This window comes from Lepidochelys kempii, chromosome 14, assembly GCF_965140265.1.
Source record: "Lepidochelys kempii isolate rLepKem1 chromosome 14, rLepKem1.hap2, whole genome shotgun sequence".
NCBI classification, from domain to species: Eukaryota; Metazoa; Chordata; order Testudines; family Cheloniidae; genus Lepidochelys; species Lepidochelys kempii.
In genome coordinates, this window is record NC_133269.1 from 36,619,858 (window position 1) to 36,644,754 (window position 24,897).

The window sequence follows — 24,897 nt, forward strand, 5'->3', positions numbered from 1 at the left end:
TTCCGTGCAAGTGACCTGTGGGTAGGATTCATTGTAGTGGGACGCGGGACACATGGAGGATAATTTAAACTCTGGGCTGGTGTGATCTCTGACCGTTCATAGGCTCAGCGGGCAGGCCCAGGCAGCAATGCCCTTGTCCTGGTGCCTTGACTGAGAAAGGTTCCAATCCAAGGGAGGGTAGATTCCCGCCAGCTCCTGGGGTAATGTCTCACTGGTGATGAAAGGGCTTGTTCAGACAGAGATTTTGAAATCTGTAGGGTAAAGATGAGCCAGAGGGGTTTGTCTTCATGCAGGTGTATTTTAGTCTCTGGGGGCTGGGTAGAAAGGAGAGAGAACTATGTTGGATTTCCTGTTTCCCTTACTGAGGACCACCTATGCTCCCCTGACGTTTTTCCTGGCAGAAACAATTCCTATCTATTTGTTACAGGGTCAAAATATGGCTGCCGTCACACAGAGCCATTAGTGGTGGTGGAGGTGAGAAGGGGGCCAAAAAGTCCTTTCCCTCCCCAAACACTCCCGTGCATGTGGAAGCCGCAATGTTGCTGCTCTTGAAATACCCTGATGGCAAACGGGGGGGGGCAGAAGGCACTGCCAGCTGTCCTGAGCAGCCCAGAGGAGCCATGCACTCTGTGGAGTGTATGCTGCTACACCTATTCTGTACTGGTGAGGGCAACCCTCACTCCCCAGTGCTCCTGGAGGCCCCAGGGCTTCCCCTGGCTTCCACCAGCACAATCACCTCGCCTACCACCATTGCTCGAAGATGTATCACCTTCTCCTCTGGAGGGAGGGGGAGACCGATGACGGGTGAGATTGTTAGGGTGAAGGTGGGCTGTATGGCACCATAGTAAAAACTGAAAAATGTTTCACAACCATTTTATTAGATTTAGCTCATTTTTAAATCCTCACACAAATTAAAGTTTTCTATACAAGCTTACTGTGCAAACTCTGTTAATGAACTTCTCGAATGCACGGCATTCATTTTTGGAGGCTTCTCATGTGTCAGATACTTCCTTCCTTCAAGATATGCTCATGATCAGGCAGAAGATGACTTCTTTCAGAACACACAATTCTATTCAATGAGGAACAAGAACACTCAGCTGTAGCTCTTGTGACTGAGAGTAGGAAGAGGTGAATTCCTACTTCTTTCATCCCAGGAAACACAGCACAAAAATTGGGTTGAACCATTTGTGATGATGATGAAGTTGAAATCAAATCTTCATTTGTTCATCATGTGATATTCCACTCTTTGTTCATATTCTCTATTCTGTCCTGATCACATGGCAGCCCCGTTGCTGGGAGTGCCTCACTCCACTCAACTGTCGGTGTTTTATAAGACAGGCATCTGTAAAAGCAACGTAGAGGTTGATAGAATCCAAAAGTTGTTGTTGTAGAGATGTAAGAATCAAGTCAATGTACTTTACTTTTCAGCTGGACAGTGCACTTAACATTGGTCCCCAGTTTGTAGCATGTGGTAATTCTTGCTTAAAGAGAAAGTGTGATGTGACAGCCATGTTTGTTCGCATAAACTGTGGTGTGTCTCCAGCATTCTTAACACCTCACTAAATTCTTCTCAGATTGGCTTTGGCAACGACTGGCTTATGAGGCTTTCTGCATGTCGATGCAGTCCAGAGGATTGGTGTTTTGCAGCCTTTTCACATAGTTTGTCAGCATTGGCTTTGCTAGTCAGTCTGGCAAACCAAGCTCCTCCACTTTTACTTTATAAATCCATGGAACGCTCACATCTTGAATACTGCATGCAAAGGTACAGAGAAGGTAACTAAAATGATGAGGGGTGTGGAACAGCTTCCACAGGAGGAGAGATTAAAAAGACTGGGACTTTTCAGCCTGAAAAAGAGAGGACTAAGAGGGGATATGATAGAGGTCTATAAAATCTTGACTGGTGTGGAGAAAGTGAATAAGCTCCCTCACGTAACCAAGAACAAGGGGTCACCCAATGACATTAATAGGCAGCAGGTTTAAAACAAGCAAAAGGAAGGACTTCTTCACACAACACACAGTCAACCTCTGGAACTGTTTGCCGGGGTGGGGGGTGTGAAGGCCAAAACTAGAATAGGATTCAAAAGAGACCGAGATCAATTCATGGAGGATGTGTCCATCAATGGCTATTAGCCAGGATGGGCAGGGATGCAACCCCATGCTCTGAGAGCCTCTTGTTTTCCAGAAACTGGGAGTGGACGGCAGGGGATGGTCACTCAATAATTGCCTGTTCTGTTCATTCCCTGTGAAGCCTCTGGCCTTGGCCACTGTCGGAAGACCGAGTACTGGGCTAGATGGACCCTTGGTCTGACCCAGTCTGGCTGTTCTTACGTTCTTATGCAAAAATTAATTATAATATAATAAAAATGTTTAGTACAGAAACTCCCGACACCAGCCAAAATTGATCACTTGGGCCCCACAGCTCTGTCTGCTGGATACCTCAGCAGAGTAGGTGAGTTCATGTAAATACAGTCTGGTCCTGAAGCCTTCCCCCTACCCCTGGCTCATCACCCCCTGTCAGGGGAGAACTCATTCACACCTTGTTTACAAATCATCATTTTAAATGATAAGGTTGGCCAACATTGCCGAAACCAATGTGCCAGAAAAAACAACGGCTGTGTGAGGAAGCCAGTCTTTGTTCAGACTTTTCAAACCTATTATACTTTCAGGTACAAGTATTTGATCATACACTGTATGTGTATTTTAAAGTGTGTATTAATGTTTCAATTTCGATTGCAATTTCCAACCAATGACTAAATTGGCAACACTGCGAGTAACTTGTTGATCACTGCGGGGCGGGGAAAGGATGGGGCGAAGGGGGAGGGAAGTCCCTGTTTCACTGAATTAAGTCTCCTGCAGCACCTTAGTAGGTTACATCAGACAGAGAGGAGCTCCAGTGGCTAGTCACTGGGATGCCTTTAAGAACCCAGCCCTGGGAAGCCCATGCTGACAGGAGCTGTCTGTGAGAGGAGAAATAAAAAAAGACCCTCTCCCTCCCCCACACACACCCTATTTTTGGAAACACTGATGTCTCAGTCCACCGGCGTAACTCATACCCCATCTGCCCCTGCCAGGGTTTTACCCTCTATTACCTTCTGGCAGCGCCTTACCCCTGAGCTTAACCCCAGCTCCTTCCCCCCATCCCTGATTTTGCCCTTCAGGCCCTATCCTAACCCTGCTTCCAGCTGCTTCACCCTCCTGACCAATGAATTTTTTCCCCCTGCTCAGAATCTGGCCAACACCTCCCTCCTCCGATTTGCCCCCTTTCCACCTTTTTAACCCCTGTAAAAACAGTCTGCAGAATCTTATGGGTAATAAGGGCAGGGTGAAGGGCAGTGACTTCAGCAGATGTTACTCAGCGTGCTCAGTTCACGTCAGCATGCTCAGTGCACCCTAAGTAGCAAATTCCTACAGGGAGCAGTTTCTGCTCCTCCACATGGCAGGAAAGTGACTCTGCACAAAGGGCCCCTTTCAGGGACCTGCTGGCGAGTTTGAAGTACAGGAGGGAGGGGCTCCCCGTGTGTCTGTGAGTCCCAGAGCTGCTGTCCTCATGGATACTGCTAGGGTTCAAACCCCTGTTAGCAGTGTCAGTGGCTGATCTCCCGAAGGAGAGCAAAGGCCCACGTCAATGGAGCAGTCACCAGTTCTCCAGGGAGAGGGAAGATGATAAAAAGGGAGAGTGGAGAGACTGGAAGGAGCAGCAGGAAGAGAAGTTCCCAGATCTGCCCAGATCCATTCCCTGCATTATCCCGGGCAGACTGACTCTCCTGAGCACAAGGAGAGGAGCTGAGAGAGGAAAAGCCAGTTGCTGACTGCCTGGAATCACTGCACTGCTTGTGGAGTGGGGGGACAGGCGCTGCCTTTGGGGACAGTGTCAGAGGGAATCCCCAAAAGTGGCTTTTCTGGTTCTGCTCTTTTTCCAGCATTTGGCTCAGAGACACTGTTACAGGGAGAGTTTCAAAGTGTCCCGGTGGGTTCAGTTCTGCTGGGAGGGGGCTGGCCTGGGTGGTAATAACCTAACTGGGTTTCTTCCCAGCATGGCAAAGTCCAGAGCGTCTGACTCAAGGGAAAGAGTCTGGGGCGGGGGGAATCGGGGTGCGAAATGGACTCAAGCCCCTTTTGAAACCTCCCCCATCGCCCCTCTCACCCTGACAGGCTGAGGAATCACGTCCAGATTTCGCTCCAGATCAACCCATCTTCCAGGAGAAAGGGAAGGAAAATGGCCATGATGGAGCCAGCTCAGGTAGGGGATTTTAAGGGAGCTGCTGGGGGGAGGAGAGGAAGGGAGAGGCAGGGAGGAAACAGGGTGTGATAAACCTGCTGTTAGGGGGCTTATTCCTTCACCCACTTAGTTCCCTGGTCCTTCTTGCATGAACAGAGACCAACAATACCCGAAGTCCAAAGGTGCAAACAATTCAGTGTTTATTGGGGTGAACTTCCAGCAAGCATACTTCCAGTTTCCTTCTTTAGTGTCCCCCTTCCCAGCTCTGACACCACAGAGCCTTACCTGTGTCCCTGTTCCCATTCCTGCCCTTAGCCAAACATGATTGCAGTTTCCCCACCCCCCCACCACTCACTTCCTGATTGACTACAGACTAGATAGTAAAACTTGAGTTCTGCTTAGCTATACCTTAACCAATCATTTTCCTGAAATTTAACTAACCAATCCTAACATATTGTAACATGAGTATGTAACCAATTATATCGTGCCACCTTAATTAGTTTACACCCAGCAAAATTAATTATACAGAAGACGAAACAATCTCAGAATCAGACAGAGACCATGCAAATAAACAATAGCAAAGTGGGAACTATAATGACAAAACAATAGAGAAGTGAGGATTTCACATCCCAGCTATTGATAAGTGGGTTCTTGACAGACAGGATGCTATCAAACTAAGTTTCCTTTTACATTTTCTAGGCACTTCCCTTTCTCTGGAGGTGATAGGCACTATCAGGACAGGATTGTATTCCTAACAGCCCAATAGCACCTTATTTCAATGTGACTAGGTTGAAATGTGAGGAGGTGACCGGTCGCTTCCCGGCTTATGGCTGCCTCTGCTGCTTAGCCAAAGGCCTTCGCCTAAGCACAGGGCCTCAGACTGTCACAGTAAGAGAAGGCCCTTCCACCCGCAGACAGTGATTTTGATTCTTTCTTTTATACCACTAGAACTAGCCAAGTGATAAGAATACACCTAAATTCTTAGAGTATCGGCCTTTACAGCCAGGCCTGCATATCTGCATCCTCACACCTGCTGCTTTTCTGAATAGGCCCATTGGCAGCAGGGGAACTTTCCTCATTTATGAAACAGGAAACAGGGCTTGGAACATTTTCCAGACTCCCAGTGCTGGAGCCTGACTCCACTGGCCAGAGGCTGCTGTGAAATACGAAGGGAAGCTGTCGGGATTCCTGTCCCCAGCTCAGAGCTCTGCTTCCTGTATCTGCCTGTGGCTGGCAGGCGTGTGGGAAATGAGAAGACCCTGCCCTGCTCTGTGTGCTGGGGGGACAAGGAGCTCTCACCTTCTCCCACCCCTGAAGCCACATGGCTGCTGCAGGGTGGGAGAGGGATTCTGCTTCTCTGGCCCTCCCAGAGCTTTTTTTTCTTCCTTTCCCGTGACTAGTGGGATTGTGGCTGGAGCAGCAGGTGCTGAGTGGGGGACTCTTGTTGTTCCAGATGCCGGTGACCTTCGAGGAGGTGGCTGTGTATTTCACCCAGGGGCAGGGGGCTCTCCTGGACCCCGGTCAGAGAGCCCTCTACAGGGACGTCATGCAGGATAACTACGAGACGGTGACCTCGCTGGGTAAGCGATTCCCGTTCCCTCGGTTATTAGAAAGTGTAGGGCCTGCATTTCTGACTCTGGTTATGTTCTTCCCTGGTCAGTTAGATTGGAGGAGAATTTGTCCCATAGTCCACAGTTGCGGCGAGAGAGACTTGCATCTCTGTACCCTCTCCAATGGGACCACAGTGTCAAAACCTAATGGACATGCGAAACCATTCCCACCCACCTCCAGCTTTCAGTGGGGCAGAACTCATGAAGTGTCCTGTCTATTATTTCTCATTCACACACAGCATCTCTGTTCATCTCCCTCCTTGGGTCTAGCTCTCGCCATGGGGAGGGCTCTGGGCTCTGCAGGTTTAGAAGGAGGCAGGGGTTTAACTCTAGAGCTGTGTGTTTGTCAGCAAGGCCCGCAGAATGCACAGATCCTGCAAACTCCTAGTGAGGGTGTGACAATTCCCCTCACCTCCCCAGATGTCTGCCTCTCCCAAGGGGGCTCAGTGACCATGTTCCTGTCCCCTTGGATTCCACGTTCCCCCAGCACAGCACTGGGACATGGAATGCCCTTTGTGACAGACTCTCTCAATTCTCCATGCACCCTGATCTGGTCTGATTTCATCCCCTGCACAGGGTTTCCCATTCCCAAGCCTGAGCTGATCGCCCAGCTGGAACGAGGGGAAGAGTTGTGGGTCCCGGATCTCCAGGCCTCTGAGGAAAGAGAGATCCCGAGAGGCACCCGCACAGGTGAGGACTGATACAGAAACCATGTGGTGAATGAAGGAAAAAGTTGAGAATCCCAAATGTGTGGTGTGAGTAAGCGCCCTCTGTTCTTCCTCATCTCAGCCAGGGCAGGGCCGTAGTCAGCAGATATCGCTCACGCCATTCCACCCACCCTGTGAGCTGCTGGAGCTTCCTTCCCAACTTTCCTTCCCTGTGAGTGTTTGGGTGGGATGTGGAGTCAAAATCCAATTGCTGATTCTTCACAACTTTAGTGTGTTGGGTTTTCCCTGTGTGCTATTCCTCTTTCTCCCCAGCACGATGACTCCTGTCTGGATTGTCTCTCTCCCAGCAGGTGCTAAGAGAGTGAGTGAGAGTGAGGATGGGAATCATGAGGACGTTCCTGGGGAAGTTGATGAATCTATTATAGGTGGTGGAGGACACAAGGATCCCACAGCCCAGCAGAGAAATCCCAATGAAGAGAAACCCTATCAGTGCCTCGACTATGGGAAAGGATTCATTCTGAGCTCACACCTTGTGACACATCAGACAATCCACACTGGAGAGGAACCCCTTCAATGCTTGGACCGTGGCGAAAGCTTCATTAATCGCTCAGACCTGAATAACCATGGGAGAAGCCACACAGGCGAGAAACCCTCTCAGTGCCTCAAGTGCTGGATATCTTTCTACTCAAAGTCAGCACTAATTAGACATCAGAGAACCCACACAGGAGAGAGACCCCATAAGTGCTTAGACTGTGGGAAAAGTTTCACAAAGAAATCAGGCCTTGTTACACATCAGAGAATCCACACAGGAGAGAGACCCCATAAGTGCTTAGACTGTGGGAAAAGTTTCACAAAGAAATCAGGCCTTGTTACACATCAGAGAATCCACACAGGAGAGAGACCCCATAAGTGCTTAGACTGTGGGAAAAGTTTCACAAAGAAATCAGGCCTTGTTACGCATCAGAGAATCCACACCGGTGAGAGACGTTTTAAATGCCTCTGCTGTGGAAATGGTTTCCTTTGGAAGTCAGACCTTATAAGACATCAGAGAATCCACACAGGTGAGAGACCCCATAAGTGCTTGGAGTGTGGGAAAAGTTTCAAACAGAGATCTACCCTCGTTTCACATCAGGGAATCCACACAGGAGAGAGACCTTATAAATGCCTCTGCTGCGGAAATGGTTTCCTTTGGAAGTCAGACCTTATAAGACATCAGAGAATCCACACAGGTGAGAGACCCCATAAGTGCTTGGAGTGTGGGAAAAGTTTCATACAGAGATCTGCCCTTGTTTCACATCAGGCAACCCACACAGGAGAGAGACCTTATAAATGCCTCTGCTGCGGAAATGGTTTCCTTTGGAAGTCAGACCTTATAAGACATCAGAGAATCCACACAGGTGAGAGACCCCATAAGTGCTTAGACTGTGGGAAAAGTTTCACACAGAAATCAGTCCTTGTTAAACATCAGGGAACCCACACAGGAGAGAGACCCCATAAGTGCTTGGACTGTGGGAAAAGTTTCACAGATAAATCAGGCCTTGTTACACATCAGAGAATCCACACAGGAGGAAGATCCCATAAGTGCTTAGACTGTGGGAAAAGTTTCATATGGAGGTCAGGCCTCGTTAATCATTGGAGAATCCACACAGGAGAGAGACCCCATAAGTGCTTGGACTGTGGGAAAAGTTTCATATGGAGGTCAGGCCTTGTTAATCATTGGAGAATCCACACAGGAGAGAGACCCCATAAGTGCTTGGACTGTGGGAAAAGTTTCACATGGAGATCATCCCTTGTTCATCATTGGAAAATCCACACAGGAGAGAGACCCCATAAGTGCTTGGATTGTGGGAAAAGTTTCACACTGAGATCACACCTCATTAAGCATGGGAGAATCCACACAGCATTTAAACTTCTGTGACCCATGGCCAGAAAGGGTGAAGCAACTTGCAGGCTAATTGATCTAGGTTCAACCTTTAGAAACATGCTTCTAAGTGTGTAAATGGTATTTAGGGCCATTGCATGTTCTATAGGCTTGAGCTTTGAAATGTAAACTTGTATTCCTAAAGAATTGGAAGATGGTAACCGTAGTAGTCTCTGTTTACCTATGTCTTGTTAGAGGTTAACAATGTAATCAAACAGTTCCTCTCTAGGGCTGTATTCTGTTAACTTGGAGATCAAAAGGAAATATTAACATTTAGATAAAAGTTAGGTGTAATAATGTCCTTGTCTGCATGTCTCTCTAAAGTTTGTGGTAAACAGTCCATGAACTGCTTAATGGATAATCACCTTCTGTTAATCCCTGTAGTTAATTGCCGGTGATGTTTAGGAATTACAAGGTTATTTCAAAAGCCTATTTTTCACCCCAGGACTGCGTGCCATCGAGAGGCTGCAAAAATCTGTATAAAAACTCTTGGGACCTGATCCTTTTCTCTCAGATCTTCTCAAGCTTTATTCAGAGGGAGTTTGAGTCGTAAGACTGAGATCTCCAGTCCCATCTGGACTGCCTTGATAGTGAACTGCCCTGATTTTGACATTAGACTAGAACGGGGGTGGGCAAACTTTTTGGTCTGAGGGCCACATTGGGGTGTCAAACTATATCGAGGGCTGGGTAGGGAAGGCTGTGCCCCCCAAATAGCCTGGCCCCTGCCTCCTATCCGCCCCTTCCCACTTCCTGCCCCCTGAGTGCCAGCCTCAGAACCCCTGACCCATCCACCTCACCCTGCTCCTTGTCCCCTGACCACCCCGACCCAGGACTCCTGCCCCAAATTGCCCTCCCCCGGATCCCACCCCCTATTCAACCCCCCTTTCCTGACTCCCTCCTGAGCCCTAACCACAACCGCACCCCCTGACAGGCCCCCCAGGACCCCACCCCCTATCCAACCCCGCCCCGCTCCCTGTCACCGGACTGCCCCAACTCCTATCCACACCCCCACCCCCTAACAGGCCCCCCAGGACCCCACCCCCATCCAACCCCTCTCCCGCTCCCTGTCCCCGGACTGCCCCGACCCCTATCCACACCCCCACCCCCTGACAGGCCCCTCAGGACTCCCATGCGTATCCAACCCCCCCTGTTCCTCGACCCCTGACCGCTCCACCCCAGAACCTCTGCCCCATCCAACCGTTCCCTGTCCCCTGACCACACCCCCCCCCGAACGTCTGTTGCCCCCACCATCGCTCCCTTACCAAGGCGCTCAAAGCGGGGCCATGCCGGGAGCTTGGGGGCCTGGCAGGATGGTCCCGCAGGCCATAGTTTGCTCACATCTGGACAAGAACCTGATGAAATGATTCGAAAAAGGACCCTTCAATTCTAAAGCACCATCCCTGCAGTGAAACTGCCCTAAGGACTCTATTCATGTCTGTGTGTATAATGATCAAGACTCTCTCTTTTCTTCTTTTAATAAGTGTTACTTTAGTTAATAAGAATTGGCTGTAAGCATGTATTTGGGTAAGAACTGAAGTATTCCTTAACTTCTTGGGTAATGTATCCGATCCTTTGGGGTTGGCTGAATTTTTTAGATGATGAACAAGATTTTCAGTAATCTGCATTATATTTAACTGGGCTGTCTGGGCAGGAGCCCAAGGCTGGGTGTCTTTAATGCAGGGGTAGTCAATAGGCAGACATGGGCCAAATCTAGACAACCAGATGCTTTCGAATGGAACCCTGAAATGTTTTTATTTCTCTATTATCATTACTGTTGTGGTTTCTTTATTATTATTTTCTCTGGAGTGTGGACTTTGTCTATAGCTTGACAAGGAAATTTTGACCTTGAAAAAAAGAATTGGCTACCTGTGCTTTCAGGGAACTGTGTTTTGGCTTCTGGGTAACCAGTAAGATAGGCATAGAAGGTGTTTTGTTGCTGGTTTGGTGAATCTAAGTATTGGAATATCCACCAGTTTGGGGGATTGTCTGCCCCATGCTTTGCAGTTTGTCCTAATTGATCAAGTTCAGCGTGCTGCTCCCAGAGCATCAGGCATCTGCAAATCTGCACAGGGAAGTAACCTCTGAGATGTTCTCAGTGTGGAAAATGCTCCAAATGAATGTCCACAGTGGACATCAGAGACGCCTCCATTTCCTCATTCCCACACACATCAGGGGCATTTGGCTCCCAAGGACCCAGCTGCCCATCACTCGGGTAAGGATCCAGCAGCAGCCGAGCATCAGCTGGTCAGTGACCCTCTGGCTCTGCCTGGCCTAAGCAAACCACAGACAAAGGAGCAGAAGCCCCGATCAGCCCCTCCTCCCTGCTGCAGCCCTGGCTGCTGAGCTGATGGGCCACAGGTAGGGGAAGGGAGAGAGAGAAACTCCTCCAACTGCTCCCTCTGCCTGGCTGAAGTTCCCCCCTCTCCCTTCCCCTCCCAGCCGGGATCTCCTTGCCATGGAGATGAGGAGAAGGACTGTCATAACCATACAGCTAAGGGTAGCCTAGAATTCCTCCTTACCTGTAAGGGGTTAAAAAGCTTAAGTAACCTGGCTAGCACCTGACCAAGAAAAAACAATAAGGGGAGAAGATACTTTCAAATCTGAGGGGAGAGAAGGCTTTTTTGTCTGTGTGATGCCTCTGCTGGAGACAGATCAAGGAAGCAAGCAATCCAACTCCTATAGAGTTAGTAAGTAATTTAGCTAGAAGATGCGTTTGATTTTCTTTTCTTTTTGGCTTGTGAAATTCTCTGTGCTGGAGGGAATGTGCATTTCTGTTTTGGGTTTTTTTTTTTTGGTAACGTTAAGGTTTTGCCTAGAGGGGGATTCTTTATGTGTTGAAGCTAATTGCCTGTGAGATTATCTTCCATCCTAATCTTACAAGGCTAGTTCTTTGTTTTGTTTTGTTCTTCTAATAAAGTTCTGTTGTTTTTAAAAAAATCTGATTGGGGTTTTTAGGGTCCTAAAAACCCAAGGCTGGTCTGTGCTCATCTTGTTTATTCTCAAGCCTCCCCAGGAAAGGGGGTGTAAGGCTTGGGGGGATATTTTGGGGGAACAGGAACTCCACAGACATGCCGCTTTGACAAGGAGCTGCACGCTATCCTCTGCGGTGATGCCGTGCCACCCCCGAGCCCCATGGGTACCGGAGGAGTTGGAGTCATGGGCCACCGCAGCCAACCCTGAGGATGAGAATGGGAGACAGGCGAGCAGGGGGTCGATTTTCAGATTCAGGCTTAAATGCAGCTGGAGCTGTCTGGAGAAGAGCTCTGGTAAATATCTTCAACCCCCCTGGAGTTTTTATAGCATATTGGAGGAGGGCATGGGGGGCTCTGGGAAATACTCTATAAGAATTTAAGCCCTGATCAGATTAAACTCTGAGTTCTAATCTATAATGGAATGAGACTAATAAAGAAATAACACCGCCTTCATTCTGGGGTTTACATACACACTAACTCCTCACTTACAGTCGTGCCCAGCTGTGGCCTACGTTATGCTCCTGGGCAGCCTCCTCTATAGGGACCACCCTGTGAGCGCGGTGAGCCTGGGACTCCCTGCAGATCACACAGATGAGCATTTGGTCCTGGTTACAGAAGAGTTTGAAAGGCTCCTGGTGCACATTGCACAAATCTCCTCCTCCTGCTGCTGCTGGGACATTCAGCTGCTTGGCTATTTCTACAAAGTTCCCCAGTTGTCTGTCCGGCCTTAGGGTCCTCTGGGGAAAGGTCTCTCTGCACTGAGGGCAGGAGATGTCTGTATTTGGTCCCTCCCAGAACTCGGTGATGCAGGCTTGGCAGAAATTGTGCCCACAATCTAAAGACACTGGATCCTTAAAAAAACCTCAAGGTATGTCTACACTACGAAATTAGGTCGAATTTATAGAAGTCGGTTTTGTAGAAAGCGGTTTTATACAGTCGATTGTGTGTATCCCCACGCAAGTGCTCTAAGTGCCTGTAGTCAGCGTAGTGTGTCCACAATACCGAGGCAACCATCGACTTCCGGAGCGTTGCACTGTGGGTGGCTATCCCACAGTTCCCGCAGTCTCCGCCGCCCATCTCAATTCTGGGTAGAAATCCCAGCGCCTGATGGGGCTAAAACATTGTCGCAGGTGGTTCTCGGTACATATCATCAGGCCCCCGTTCCCTCCCTCCCTCCGTGAAAGCAGCAGCAATCGTTTTGCGCCTTTTTTCTTGAGTTACCTGTGCAGATGCCATACCACAGCAAGCATGGAGCCCGCTCAGCAAACCGTCACTGTATGTCTCCTGGGTGCTGGCAGACGTGGTGCTGCATTGCTACACAGCAGCAGCTTATTGCCTTTTGGCAGCAGACAGTGCGGCATGACTGGTAGCCGTCATCGACATAGTCCTGGGTGCTCTTTTAATCAGGAGCCTGGGCAAACATGGGAGTGACTCAGCCAGGTCATTTCCCTTTTAAGTTTCATCTCGTGGCGATTCAGTCCTACAGGCAATGCACTGTCTTTTAACCTCCAGCCAACAGAAGATGATGGCCAGTAGTCATACTGCAGCATCTTCTGCCGAGCACCCAGGAGATGACGATGGCTAGTGGTCATACTGCACAGTCTACTGCCAGCAAGATGTATAAAGATAGATGAAGTGGCTCAAAACAAGAAATAGACCAGATTTGTTTTGTATTCATTTTCTCCTCCCTCCCTCCTTCCCTCTGTGAAATCAATGGCCTGCCAAACCCAGTTTTGAGTTCTATCTTTGAGGTTTTGAGTTCTATCCTTGAGGGGGCCATTCAGTTTCTCGCAAAGCCACCCCCTTTGTTGATTTTAATTCCCTCTGCTGATGAGCTCTGGCCAGCGTGGCAAGCTGCAGGTGACCATGCAAACAGGAAATGAGATTCAAAAGTTCGCAGGCCTTTTCCTGTCTACCTGGCCAGTGCATATGAGTTGAGAGTGCTATCCAGAGCGGTCACAATAGAGCACTCTGGGATAGCTCCCGGATGCCAATACTGTCTAATTGCGTCCACAGTACCCCAAATTCGACCCGGCAAAGCCGATTTAAGCGCTAATCCCCGTGTTGGGGGTGGAGTAAGGAAATCGATTTTAAGAGCCCTTTAAGTTGAAAAAAAGGGCTTCATCGTGTGGATGGGTGCAGGTTTACATCGATATAACGCAGCTAAATTTGACCTAAACTCCTAGTGTAGACCAGGGCTCAGACAGATGGAGCAAGTAGCTTCATCTCGGAGGCTCTTCAAAGGATTCACGGCTGCAGCCATGGCTCTTTGCAGACAGTGTAACAGGGTAAGTTTCATTTCCTGCCAGACCCAGCAAGCAGCCTTGTAAAGCAGATTGTTAATGTTATGTTGTTACCTTGCTGATCAATTAGAGAACATGCTCGTTTAAAGTTGTGCAATGCTCCCTTATAACGTCCTTTGGCAGCTGCCTGCTTTGTCCACTGCTTGCAGGAAGAGCAGCCCGTTGCAGCTAGCTGGTGGGGGCTTGGAACCAGGGTGGACCGGCAGCCCCCCTATCAGCTCCCTGCTCCCCTAAGTTCCCAGTGTGGCAGCCGCCCAGCAGGCTATCAATTGCCAGCAGTTCAGCTGTCCCTCCTGCCACTGCCATATGCTGCTCCTGCCCTCTGCCTTGGAGCTGCTCCCCAGAGCCTCCTGCTTGCTGTGCTGAGGGAGGGGAGGGGGACTAATGTCCGGGTGTCCCTCTCCCCCCTGCACCCCACTTACCCCATCTCCATAGAATGGGTGTGTGGTGGTGGGGGAGACACGACAGGGCTCAGGATGGAGAGAGCTTCCTGGCTGCAGCTCCCATCTCAACCTGCCGATCTTCTTAAAAAGGCAATGTACTTAGAGTGGGGTCAGAGTACTTAAAGGGGCAAAGTGCATCTCTCTCTCTCTCACACACACACACACACAGCGTGTGTCTCTGTCTGCCATGCTGTCTCCCTTCCCTCCATTGGTGCTGCCTTGTAGAGTGTGAGGCTACATTAACAGCAATGTGTTAACCCTTGAGGGCTCAGCCGAGTGTTAGTTCATCATTTAGCAGTAAGGCATTCCCTGGGAAATATCCCTTCCTCCTCCACCCTCTAACTTCACCACCTCAACCAAGCTTCACAACCATCGTAGCTGTGAACAGTATTAAATTGTTTGTTTAAAACTTATAGTGTGTGTGTGTGTTTGTGTTTGTGTGTGTGTGTGTGTGTACAGTCTTTTGTCTGGTGAAAATAATTTCCCTGGAACCTCCCCTCCCCCCCCCTTTACATTCATTCTTATGGGGAAACTGGATTCGCTTAACATCATTTCGCTTACAGTCGCATTTTTCAGGAACATAACTACAACGTTAAGCAAGAAGTTACTACACTTGCCCCGAGGTTTAATGCTGTAGAATGCGTTTTCCAATCACAAAGGTACTTTATTTGTGTCCAAATTTAAAATAGAAATGTCACACTCATAGCAAATGGTGACAGGAATGCCCCCGTCTGTCATAACGTGCTGCCCCTGGACCGGAGCATGAGGAAAGGGAGAGGTAGCACTACTGTGATAGGGGAACCCATATCATCAAACTTTGTTACCCAAAAATCCACACAGTCCACAGGTCTGTAGGTATCTGAGACATTGGAGGTCGTGTGTCAGCCCCCAGAAATCATTTCTTAGAAATGAAAAGCCAGCAAAAAGGTGGAACTGGAGAAGAAATAGGGAAAAACCCATTCCACATCCCCTCAGCCACAGCCAGAGAGGGATAGATCCTCATCTTTTCGCAAGTCCTGCTCCACACAGAGACACTAGCCAACCACCGTCTGATATCTGGAGACTCAGTGGCTCAGTTTGGAGCAGATTTTTGTGTGTCAGAAAAGCTGGTGGCATCTCAGACTGGACCTCGATGAGAGCAAAGAGTCTTCTTCCTACAAATCACAATTTCTGCATTCAGTTTTTTCAAGCGGGTCCATTTGCCTCACAGATGGAGGTGGCATCCCATAATTCCTCACTGGATGGCCAGGGCCACTCTGAACCTAGCTCCGGGCTCCCATGCTCTGGGTGTCTGTTCCCGATGAAGAGCTGGAAGCAGAAACTTCTCCGATTTTTGCTGCGGTACAGAGAGAGAAGACAATTATTTAGAGGTGGCTTTACCTGTGGGGAACCCCAGCTAGGGAAGGCGGATGGGAATTCAGCTGTGGGTTTCCCCCCGCCATGCCCCCTCATGGACCCCAAACTAAGCTCTGTACAGAAACCCCCAGTCCTGACAATGGGCAGGCCTCCAGGAGAGAGCATAACAACCCTACGCACCATCTCCCGGTGCTCCGGGTACAGGCCTGCACTCCTGTCCCCAGAGTCATGCTAAGGGGCACGCAGTGCATGCTGGGACGCTGGCCGAGCTTTGCCCTGGGGGGTGACCTTTGGATGCTGTTTCCGCTCTTTGGGGTTCCCTGGGTTTTGAGCGAAGGCAGCGCGTGTGTCAGAGGTTCCAGGGGAGCCGGGGAAGGGTGATGGCTGGGGCGGCCCCGCAGATTTCCACAGGCCCAGGAATTGTCAGGCCTAGAGTAAACAGCAATCGGCGCTCATCTTCAGTCACTACTCCCCTCCCACTATGATGCACTGGGGCATCTGGGCCCTGTACCCCAGATTTACTCACTGGCTGCCAGAGCGTAGCTAGGTCTCCATGGGCCTGAAACACAAGCAGAGAATGAGGATCAGTGCAGGGGAGCAGGGTAACCCCTCCCCATTGGTGACCCCGACTCCCCCTTCCCCAGACACAAGGCTCCCCGTGACCCCGATTGCACCATGCTGAGGCCAGCTCTACCCCAGTGACCCCCCCCCACAATAAGATGCCCAGTCAACCACAGAGCCCACTCTGCCCCCAGCAGGACCAGGCTACTGTGATCAACGCTGCCCCACCTCTCCTTGGGGGTGGGAGGACCCATTCACCCTTGGCTGGCTGGGCTGCCCCATTCCCGAGCCGCCCTCGCATACATCCCAGCTCCACAGGGACCAACTGTTACCTGCTGATTTTCCCCTCCACAGGGTAACGCTTGCTCCTACAGCTCCAGCCAGAATCAGAGCAGCCAGGGCAATGGAGGCCAGGACCCAGAGGGGCAGGGGGCCCTTCTTCCCAGGGGCTGTGGGATGGAGAAGGACTCAGGTCAGCGAGGGGAGCATCCACTGGTCCATCCTCCTGGGTCAGCCACAGGCTTTTGCCTTGAACCTCTCCCCAAGGGCCTATACAGAGACCTGGCCTCCAGAGGAGAGGAAAGTCTGAGGCAGGAGGCGGACAGGGATGGGGCACAAGACCGGGCACTCTGCCAGGCACTGCCAGCCATACACGCCACACAGTTGCTGGGCCTTTCACTTGTAATAACATCAGCCTGTGGAACTCACCGTCACTGGATGCCACCATGGCCAGAAAATCAGATTCTCTGAGGGATCGGCCATTTCTGTGGATCACACAAATCCCCAGACTAGAAGAGTTCACACTGATGATGGGCAGGGATATTGACCCTTCTGCTACAGGGGCTCACCCCATCTCTGAAACTCCAAGAGGGCTGTGCCCCCACCCCCCGCCATTCACCCCACCCTTACTCCAGACAAGCGCAGGCTCTGCCAGGCTGCTGTGCTCTACCCGGCAGGCATAGCGGTGCCTGTCCTCCTCCTACAGGGAGATCTCAAGAGACGACTGCATGTAGTAGGTGCCGTCAGCGTTGGGCAGGATCCCGCTGGACTCTTTCTCCACCAGGATGTCTTTTCCATCCTGCATCCAGGAGATGTGGATGGGATGTGGGTAAGAACCCCTGGTGTGGCAGGAGAGGGTGATGGAGTCATCGGGGGCATCTCTGCGGGAAACTGAGACCTTGGGGTGCACTGGGAGGAGACACAGGGCGTTAGCCAGACGCCGGGGGCTGGGACCATGTAACAGAACAGGTAAAGGCCCTGCAGAGTGTCTGATAGACTTTAAGGTTAGAAGAGACCATTGTGGTCATCTAGTCTGACCTCCTGCACATTGCAGGCCACAGAACCTCACCCACCTGCTCCTGGAACCGATCCCTAACCTCTGCCTGAGCGACTGGAGTCCTCAAATCATGATTTAAAGATTTCAAGTTACAGAGAATTCACCATTGACACTAGTTTAAAGCAGCAGTGACTCGTGCCCCATGCTGCAGAGGAAGGCAACAACCCCACGCCCCAAGGTCTCTGCCAGTCTCTCCTGGCGGAAAATTCCTTCCTGACCCCAAATCTGGTGATCAATTAGACCCTGAGTATGTGGGTGAGACCCATCAGCCAGATATCTGGGAAAGAATTCTCTGTAGCAACTCATAGCCCTCCCCATCTAATGTCCTGTCTCTGGCCATTGGGGATTTTTGCTACTGACAGTCGCCAATGGGCCACACACCATCGTAGGTGGACCCATCATACGCTCCTTGATTAGGCTCAACAAGCCAACCTCTTTGAGTCTCCTCTCATAAGATAGAGCTCTCCATTCCTCAGATCATCCTAGTAGCCCTTCTCTGCACCTGTTCCAGTTTGAATTTGAGGAATACTCACATGTGAGAGAGACTTGGTCTGCACCCATTTACATTGATTCGTAAATAGAGTTAGTTAATCTGGTGTCAATCCCCTCTGTTCTAATCCTTTCTCATATTGGTGTAGCTGAACTGGGTAGTTACCAGCAGAAGCCTGGGCCCAGGTCTCCTTCACTGCGCACGCTCCTGCACTGTAACCCAGCTACATCCAGGCAGGTTTTCACTGGGCCCTCCAAACACACGTGTGCGATTTAGGGGGCTAAGGGCCAGTTGGATTTCCAGCCCCCCTCGGTGCCTAACCCCGGTGATTTCACAGGGAGTCAGGCGCCTCCCTTTGGAAATCCCAGCAGGCCCCTCTCTGCATCCTCGGGCACTTCAATCCCGCTGCCACACTGCCCCGAGTCCCTGGCCCTTTCCACGCCTCTGCCCTCGACTGAGGAGGTGCTAGCGCTGGGCAAAAGAAGCTCAAGGCAAGTGTTTTTTCTTTGTCGAATGACAAAATGCATCCCCCGCCCCATTCCCAGTCTGCTGCCTTCACACGCACAGACGGCTGGGCCTTTTCCGGCTCAAACTTGCCAAAATTAATCAACTCACAACCCAGGGCTGAAACGGTTCAGCCCAAAAAGGAGACGTTGGAGGGAGCTGGAAGCCAACAGGAAAGGGCTTGCAGAATGGAGGCGCCCAGGCAGCCAGAACTGCTAGCACCAGCTAATAATCTGTCTGCACTGGTAACAACTGAGAACAACCCGCAGCTCTCGGCAAGCTCGTCATTGCTCCATCTCCATGCACTTTACAAAAAATGGTCAGCTTCATTATCCCCATTGTACAGATGAGGAAACTGAGGCACAGAGAGGGGTTGTGACTGGCCCAGGGTGACCCAGCAGGCCAGGGACAGAGCTGGAATAGAACACAGGCGCGCTTCATCACAGTCCCTCTGTCCAGCCACACCACCCTTTCCGGAGATACCCAAGCATAGGCGTTGGCTCCGTGGGTGCTCCGGGGCTGGAGCACCGACAGGAAAAAACATGGTGGGTGCTCAGCAGCCACCAGCAGCCCTCCCGATCAGCGCCTCCCCCTCCCCCGCAACGCCGTTGGCCCGCCACAGTCAGCTGTTCTGTGTCATGCAGGAGGCTCACAGGGGGAGGGGGAGGGGGCGGCACACGAGGGGGAAGGGGGCAGATCAGGGTGGGGAGAGGCAGAGGGGTTGGAGTGGGGGGCGGAGCGGGTGTGGGAAGAGGTGGGGCAGGAAGCGGTGGAGTGGGGGGAGGGCCTGGGGCAGAGTGGGGGTCGAGCATCCCCTGGAGCATTGGGAAGTCGGCACCTCTGTACCTAAGTCCCATTGGTGTGACTGTGCCCCTCCCGCACCCCATGCTAGCTCCTTGCAGGCTCACTCACCCTGCTGCCGCAGGACCCCACTCCCCTGCTGCACCGGGCTCTGCAGGGTGTCCAGACACTTTTGTTTCAGGTACCACCGGACGTACTGAGTCCACGTCTTGCCCGTCTCCCAGCTCTGCTTCTGAGGGAAGGCCGGCTGCTCGGCCGCGACCCACGTCCCCGTCTGGTCGTCAAAGCTGATGAAGTCCCTCCCATCGTAGGCGTACTGGAACCTCGGGGGTCCACGAGGGCCTGGCCGCTCAGAGCGCAGCCCACGTCAACCTGCTCGGTGTGAAACCCTGGAGGCGGGGGAGGGAGAGAGCTCAGACCGGGCACTGAGATCTGGGAAACGTGTCCATAGGGTGGGGTGGGGTCAGTGACACCGGCCATCTCTGACCGGTGCTGAGCGAGCGACCAGTTCCAGAGGATGCCGAGAAGCAGGAGGGTTTAGAGCAGAACCATGAGCAGGGCCCTCCTCGTTCCCCATTGATTTCCACGCTCAGCAGCTCACAGGGAGACTCTCAGCCTGGGGAACAGTGTCCCACAAGGGAAGGACTAGGAGCCCCCTTGCTGGAACCTTTCCAAACACACTGGAGACGGCTCTGGAGAAGCCCCTGTCTGGCCTAAGAGTGAGGGGCTCTTGGGGGCTGTTTGCAAAGGAAATCCCCCTTTGGAGATAGTCTCTCCCCCCGTTTCTGCCTCTCCCCAGACAGAGAGGGGAAGCTACCGAGGAACCCGAATGCCACTCACTTGCTCTCAGTGATGGGATAATGGATGGCGGATGTTCAGGGTCAGCAGACGTCCCTCGCCCTCCTCCTCACTCTCCAAGCCCAAGGCAGGCTGGAGAGGATGATGACCTCAGGAGTTACCCTGCCCAGCCAGCAGGCAGGGTGATGACACGAGGGCAATCGACTGGCTGTGAAAACAAGAGTCTGTCTGATTGCCAAGGGACGGAGAAACCCAGCCAGCAGCAGGGGGGTGCAGAACACGGCCCTAGGGCGGAGGTGACAGCGCTTCCAGGATCCTGACATCCCAGCACTTTACACACCTTCCTGGAGCCTCCCAAACCCACTGGGCTGTAGCGATGGGACCCCAACCCTACTGATGGCAAACGGGCTTCAGCTACTAGCTCAGGGTCACACTGAGTGTCAGAGCCATGGATGGACCCCTTCACTAACCACGGCCGCACACTCCCTCCCACAGCTGGCAATTGCAACCAGGCCCTAATGTCTGGTCCCCCTGACTTTGAGAGGGAGTGTCACTCCTGCTTCCATTACTGCCTCTTGATCTGTGGGACTTTGGGCAAGTTGCTCCCACTCTCTATGGCTCTCTGGGACTCACATCCCTGAATGGGCTTTAAGAAAGACAATGGTTCAAGTTTGGCCCCAACTAGTTCTTATTTCTCGAGATTAGCCATTTTAGCAAAGTTTAGAATTCTTGACATTCAACACCTGGAAACATCCCTTTCTCCTTCACAGACGGCCTTAACATCCCTTATCTCACCCAGGCTCCCTGCTGCCTGGAGTTAGAGAATTGACCCTGTTCCCACTGGACCTACCCAAGGTGTCACACAGCAAAACGGTGACGGAGCCAGAAAGAGAAGCCAACAGTGATGACTCCTGTTCTAACTATGAGACAACAACCCCCTGGAGGCAGGGATAGAGCCCAGGAAATCAGGTGTGAACATTTTCATGGAAACCGTTTCTGTCAGAAAATCCATTCAGACGAAACCACTTTGTTTCTTGAAATCATAACGAGTAGGATGAAAATTCTTAGCAAAAATATTTGTTTGCAAAACAAGAGCGTCTCCTGTTTGTCACAGTGCATTAAACTGTCTCGTCGTACACAAAGGGGAGACACTATGATCTAGCAAATAGAAAAAGAAGTACTTGTGGCACCTTAGAGACTAACCAATTTATTTCAGCATAAGCTTTTGTGAGCTACAGCTCACTTCATCGGATGCATCTGTAGCTCTCGACAGCTGTAGCTCACGAAAGCTTCTGCTCAAATAAATTGGTTAGTCTCTAAGGTGCCACACGTCCTCCTGTTCTTTTTGCGAATACAGACTAACACGGCTGCTACTCTGAAACCAACTATGATCTAGAAAATTAGATGAGATGCTTCCGTCTGAGCTAAGTAGTTGCTGCTCTTCACAATTTCAAAAGAATAAAATACAAAACCAATAGAATATTAGGTCATAATCGGATATGGCTCAGTGTGATAGGACACCCCTAGTCTGCACTGCTCCGAGTGACACTCTTCAGTGGATCCCCAGCAGCCACCCATGGTGAGGTAGGTGGGAGAGGATTGTTATTCGTCCTTGACAGAAGGAGAAACGAAGGCTGAGAAAGGAGCAGGGACCTGTCTTAGCTGATGCAGCCAGTCAGTAGCAGAGTTGCTCTCAAATGAGCTACAGACCAACAATTTTTCATCGTAATTATTCAACAAGTATTTGAGAAGAATTGGAATGTTCGAGAGGATCATGAACTGCTCCAGGACAATGAATGGAGACCAGCATCAACATTGGTCAAACTTATAACTGGTTGTGACTTATTTGCTTGGTCATAAAAGAGAACAACAAAGACCAGAGTTTCCTCCCTGTCAATAGCCCCCTCCTCAGCCAATCAAGGTTGAGACTTTGGGGGGTGGGAGGCTAAGGGTTCTCATCAAATAGCCCAAAGAATGGCCCTGGTCATTTCCAATTCCAATCTCCAATTCCAGTCTCACCTCTCTGTGAGGGCCTCCCACAACCGCCCCCCCCGGCCCTCGCTCCACACACAGAGCTCCTGGTGGTGGGAGGAGAGCAGAGGAAAAGGACAAAGGAAGCAAGAAGAGAAAGGTAGGAGGGATAGAGGAAAAGGGAAAACAAAAAGGAGAAACCCCAATGTCCCCAGTAATTCTAAGGGACAATGTCCTAGGTCGGAAATAAAATGCTGCCCCCACAATCTAGTGTTTTCCTTTCCTAAAAATCAGCCGGCACCTGATGGATCAGACTGAACAGGTTCCAAACCTCTCCGAGGCTCTTACCTTCTCTACAGAGACGTCTATTTTCGAGCAAAACCACTAAAAGAAAAGGAGAAAACTCCGAAGAGGGTCCTCCTTGTGCTCACGTACGTGCAAGTGAATGCTCTCTCAGTCCTCCAGAAGAGACCTTGAGAAGGAGACGTGCTGAAGCAAAGCCACAGGGATCTCCGAGGTTGCCCCTGTCCTGCGCCCCTGTCCTGCCTGGCTGATGTCAAGATCTCTCTGTGAGGTCATCGCCTCCCCACCACCTTTGTCCAATAGGCTGAGGTCCTGCCAAAGGCCCTTGTGATGTCACTGCCACACCCACCCCTCCCCTGCAGTGCTGATGTCCTGCCCCTGTCCAGCCACATTGGATGTTTCAGCTGCTTCCCCTGGATCACCCCACGCAATGAGCGTTCATTGTGGGCTCAAGCCCAACACAGTAAAACATCAGAGGCTTCTCCCCATGCTACGCTCAGTTTTTCATACATGAGCAGGCTTTATGGACAGAAGAGACAATTAGAGCATGTCATCTCACCCCCTGCATATCACATGCTTTCTGTTGAGCATAGTAGCTAGTTTTTGACTGCAGACGTTCCAGAAAGGCATCTCGTCCTCATTATAAGACATCAAGTGGTGGGGAATTCCCACCACTTCCCTTTCTAGTTTGTTCCTTTGGTGATTCATCCTCACGGTTGAATATGTGTGCCCTCTTTCGAATACGAATTGGTCTCTTTTGAGTTTCCAGCCACTGTTATGCTTTTCTCTGCTAGATTAATGATTCCTTTAATGGTAGATTAATGGTAGATTCCTTTCCTACCCGATATTTTCTCTCCATGAAGTCACTTCAACACTTCAATGATGTCACCTCCCGATCTTCTTTATCGTCTACACAGGCTGAGCTCTTTCAATAGTTCATTCGCAGGCATATTTCTCCAGCCCTCAAAATGTTTTATTGCTTTTTGCTGCCCCATCTCCAAGATTTCCAAATCTTTTTTCAAAGGTGGATGCCAAAACTGGATGCAGGATTCCATGATCAGTCTTCCTCATGGTGTGTCACCTCCCTATGCTCCTCACTGCTCTTTTCATGCATCTAATGATGGCTTTAGCCCTGTTCACCACAGCATCACCCTGGGTGCTCACGTTGAATGGCTTGCCAAGCATGGCCCCTAAATCCTCTTCACACTCAGTGCTTTCCTGGATACACTTCCCCATTCTGTAGGTGTGGCCTGCATGCTTTGTCGCTAGCTATAGGACCTTTCATTTGGTTCTTTTCCAACTTGTTTTCTTTGAATGGCTCCAGCTTATCAAGGGATCCAATTGCTCTGTGTCACTGCCCTCTCCTCATTAATTACCACTCTACTACTATTTTATCACCCACTAACATTAGCAGCAGTGATTTTTTATTTGGGTTGCAGTTCATTGATATTTATTTTCAAGAATTAGTCCTTGAGAGCCTCTTCATATCCCTCATGCCCAGAACCTGCTCCGCACAGCACAGCGAGAAAAGGCCACCCAGCCCAGCTGTGCCCTATAGGGCTAAGCACAGAACAAACGTAGGAGCTTGTGTCATCCATAGCTTCTGAACAACATGTGGGGGTCATCAGCTTTCAAAGACACTCTAGTCCGGTAGCGTAGACAGTCCCCAAACGTATCTAAGTGTCCCGCCTTGAAAAACAGGAGAGAAAAAAACAGAACCTTGAGTAGCTTTATTTTATAGTCTTGGAAACTGAGGCACAGAGAAGCAAAGAGATTCGCTCATGGTCAAAAAGCCAGGAATAGAAAACGGCAGATCTGCTGATAGTCAGTCCTGGGCCCTAGCCGTGTTTGTCTTGGCCTCTCTGCTTCAGCTCCAGTAACAACCCGAGTCGAGGTTTTCTTCTTCTCCGTGTCCTTTAACTTCATGGCACTGCAGAAGAAAGATTTTTTCTGACCAGCTGGCTCTAATGCTTGGAGATGTCTTTCCAGAAGTCGTGCTCTGGCTCAGTCTCATGTCGTAGGTTTTCTGGAGGAAGCACTCAGTGCCGTTCTAGGGCCTGTGTTACACAGAAGATGGACTGAATGGTCCTTTCTGACCTTAAGTTTTTTCTTTTGCTAGGAGGATAAAGCTGGACATTTTCCCTCAATCACTTTCCTTTGGAATAATTTCAATCCAGTCCAAAGGATTTCCTCTTCCATTGTGACTTCAGCACCTTTCCTAGCAAACAGTTACTGTTCGAGCACAGGTTTCCAGTTTCAGGCTGTCCCAGGATGAGATGGCCATGAAAGGGGTAGTAGCTCAAGTGAACCTATCCCCAGGTGAAGGGAATAAGTGCAGGGGCACATGAGAAGGAGCAGCATGTATCTAGGATCCAGGCCTGTTGGGTGATATAAGAACAGCCTGTGCTCAGCCAGGAGAGAGATCCGCAATGGGAGCAGGCCTGGGAGGGGCTTGGATATTCCTTTAAAGGCAATTTGGGTACACAGTAGGGGATGGCACAGCCAAGCTGCTAGGGTTGGGAGCTGGGTCTCCTGGCAGTGTCCAGGAACGAAAGCACAGCACCTGCCAGAAAGGGAGTCCCCACAGAGGGACGCCGTAGTCTTCCAGGGAGGGAAAAGGCTCTCACTGCCACTTCTTAAC

The 24,897-nt window shown here is 50.6% G+C and overlaps 1 protein-coding gene and 1 pseudogene across 6 annotated transcripts in view; one reads left to right on the top strand and one right to left on the bottom strand.

The window, feature by feature from the left end:
- Window positions 1-11,355, top strand: part of LOC140898396 (uncharacterized) — a 317,402-nt gene extending 306,047 nt beyond the window's left edge. For 2 of the 6 annotated variants that reach the window (XM_073312193.1, XM_073312190.1), the window contains exons 2-5: window positions 4,153-4,240; window positions 5,673-5,799; window positions 6,406-6,519; window positions 6,845-11,355. In XM_073312193.1, the coding sequence (XP_073168294.1) occupies window positions 4,217-4,240; window positions 5,673-5,799; window positions 6,406-6,519; window positions 6,845-8,415 (1,836 nt within the window). In that variant the 5' untranslated portion in view covers window positions 4,153-4,216 and the 3' untranslated portion in view covers window positions 8,416-11,355. Of the gene's footprint in view, window positions 1-427; window positions 2,667-4,152; window positions 4,241-5,672; window positions 5,800-6,405; window positions 6,520-6,809 lie in introns of those variants that run through there. The other 4 variants (XM_073312191.1, XM_073312192.1, XM_073312194.1 and 1 more) reach the window with 4 other exon arrangements.
- Window positions 11,356-15,398: 4,043 nt separating this feature from the next.
- Window positions 15,399-19,664, bottom strand: LOC140897499 (class I histocompatibility antigen, F10 alpha chain-like; annotated as a pseudogene).
- Between the last annotated feature and the right edge of the window lie 5,233 nt (window positions 19,665-24,897).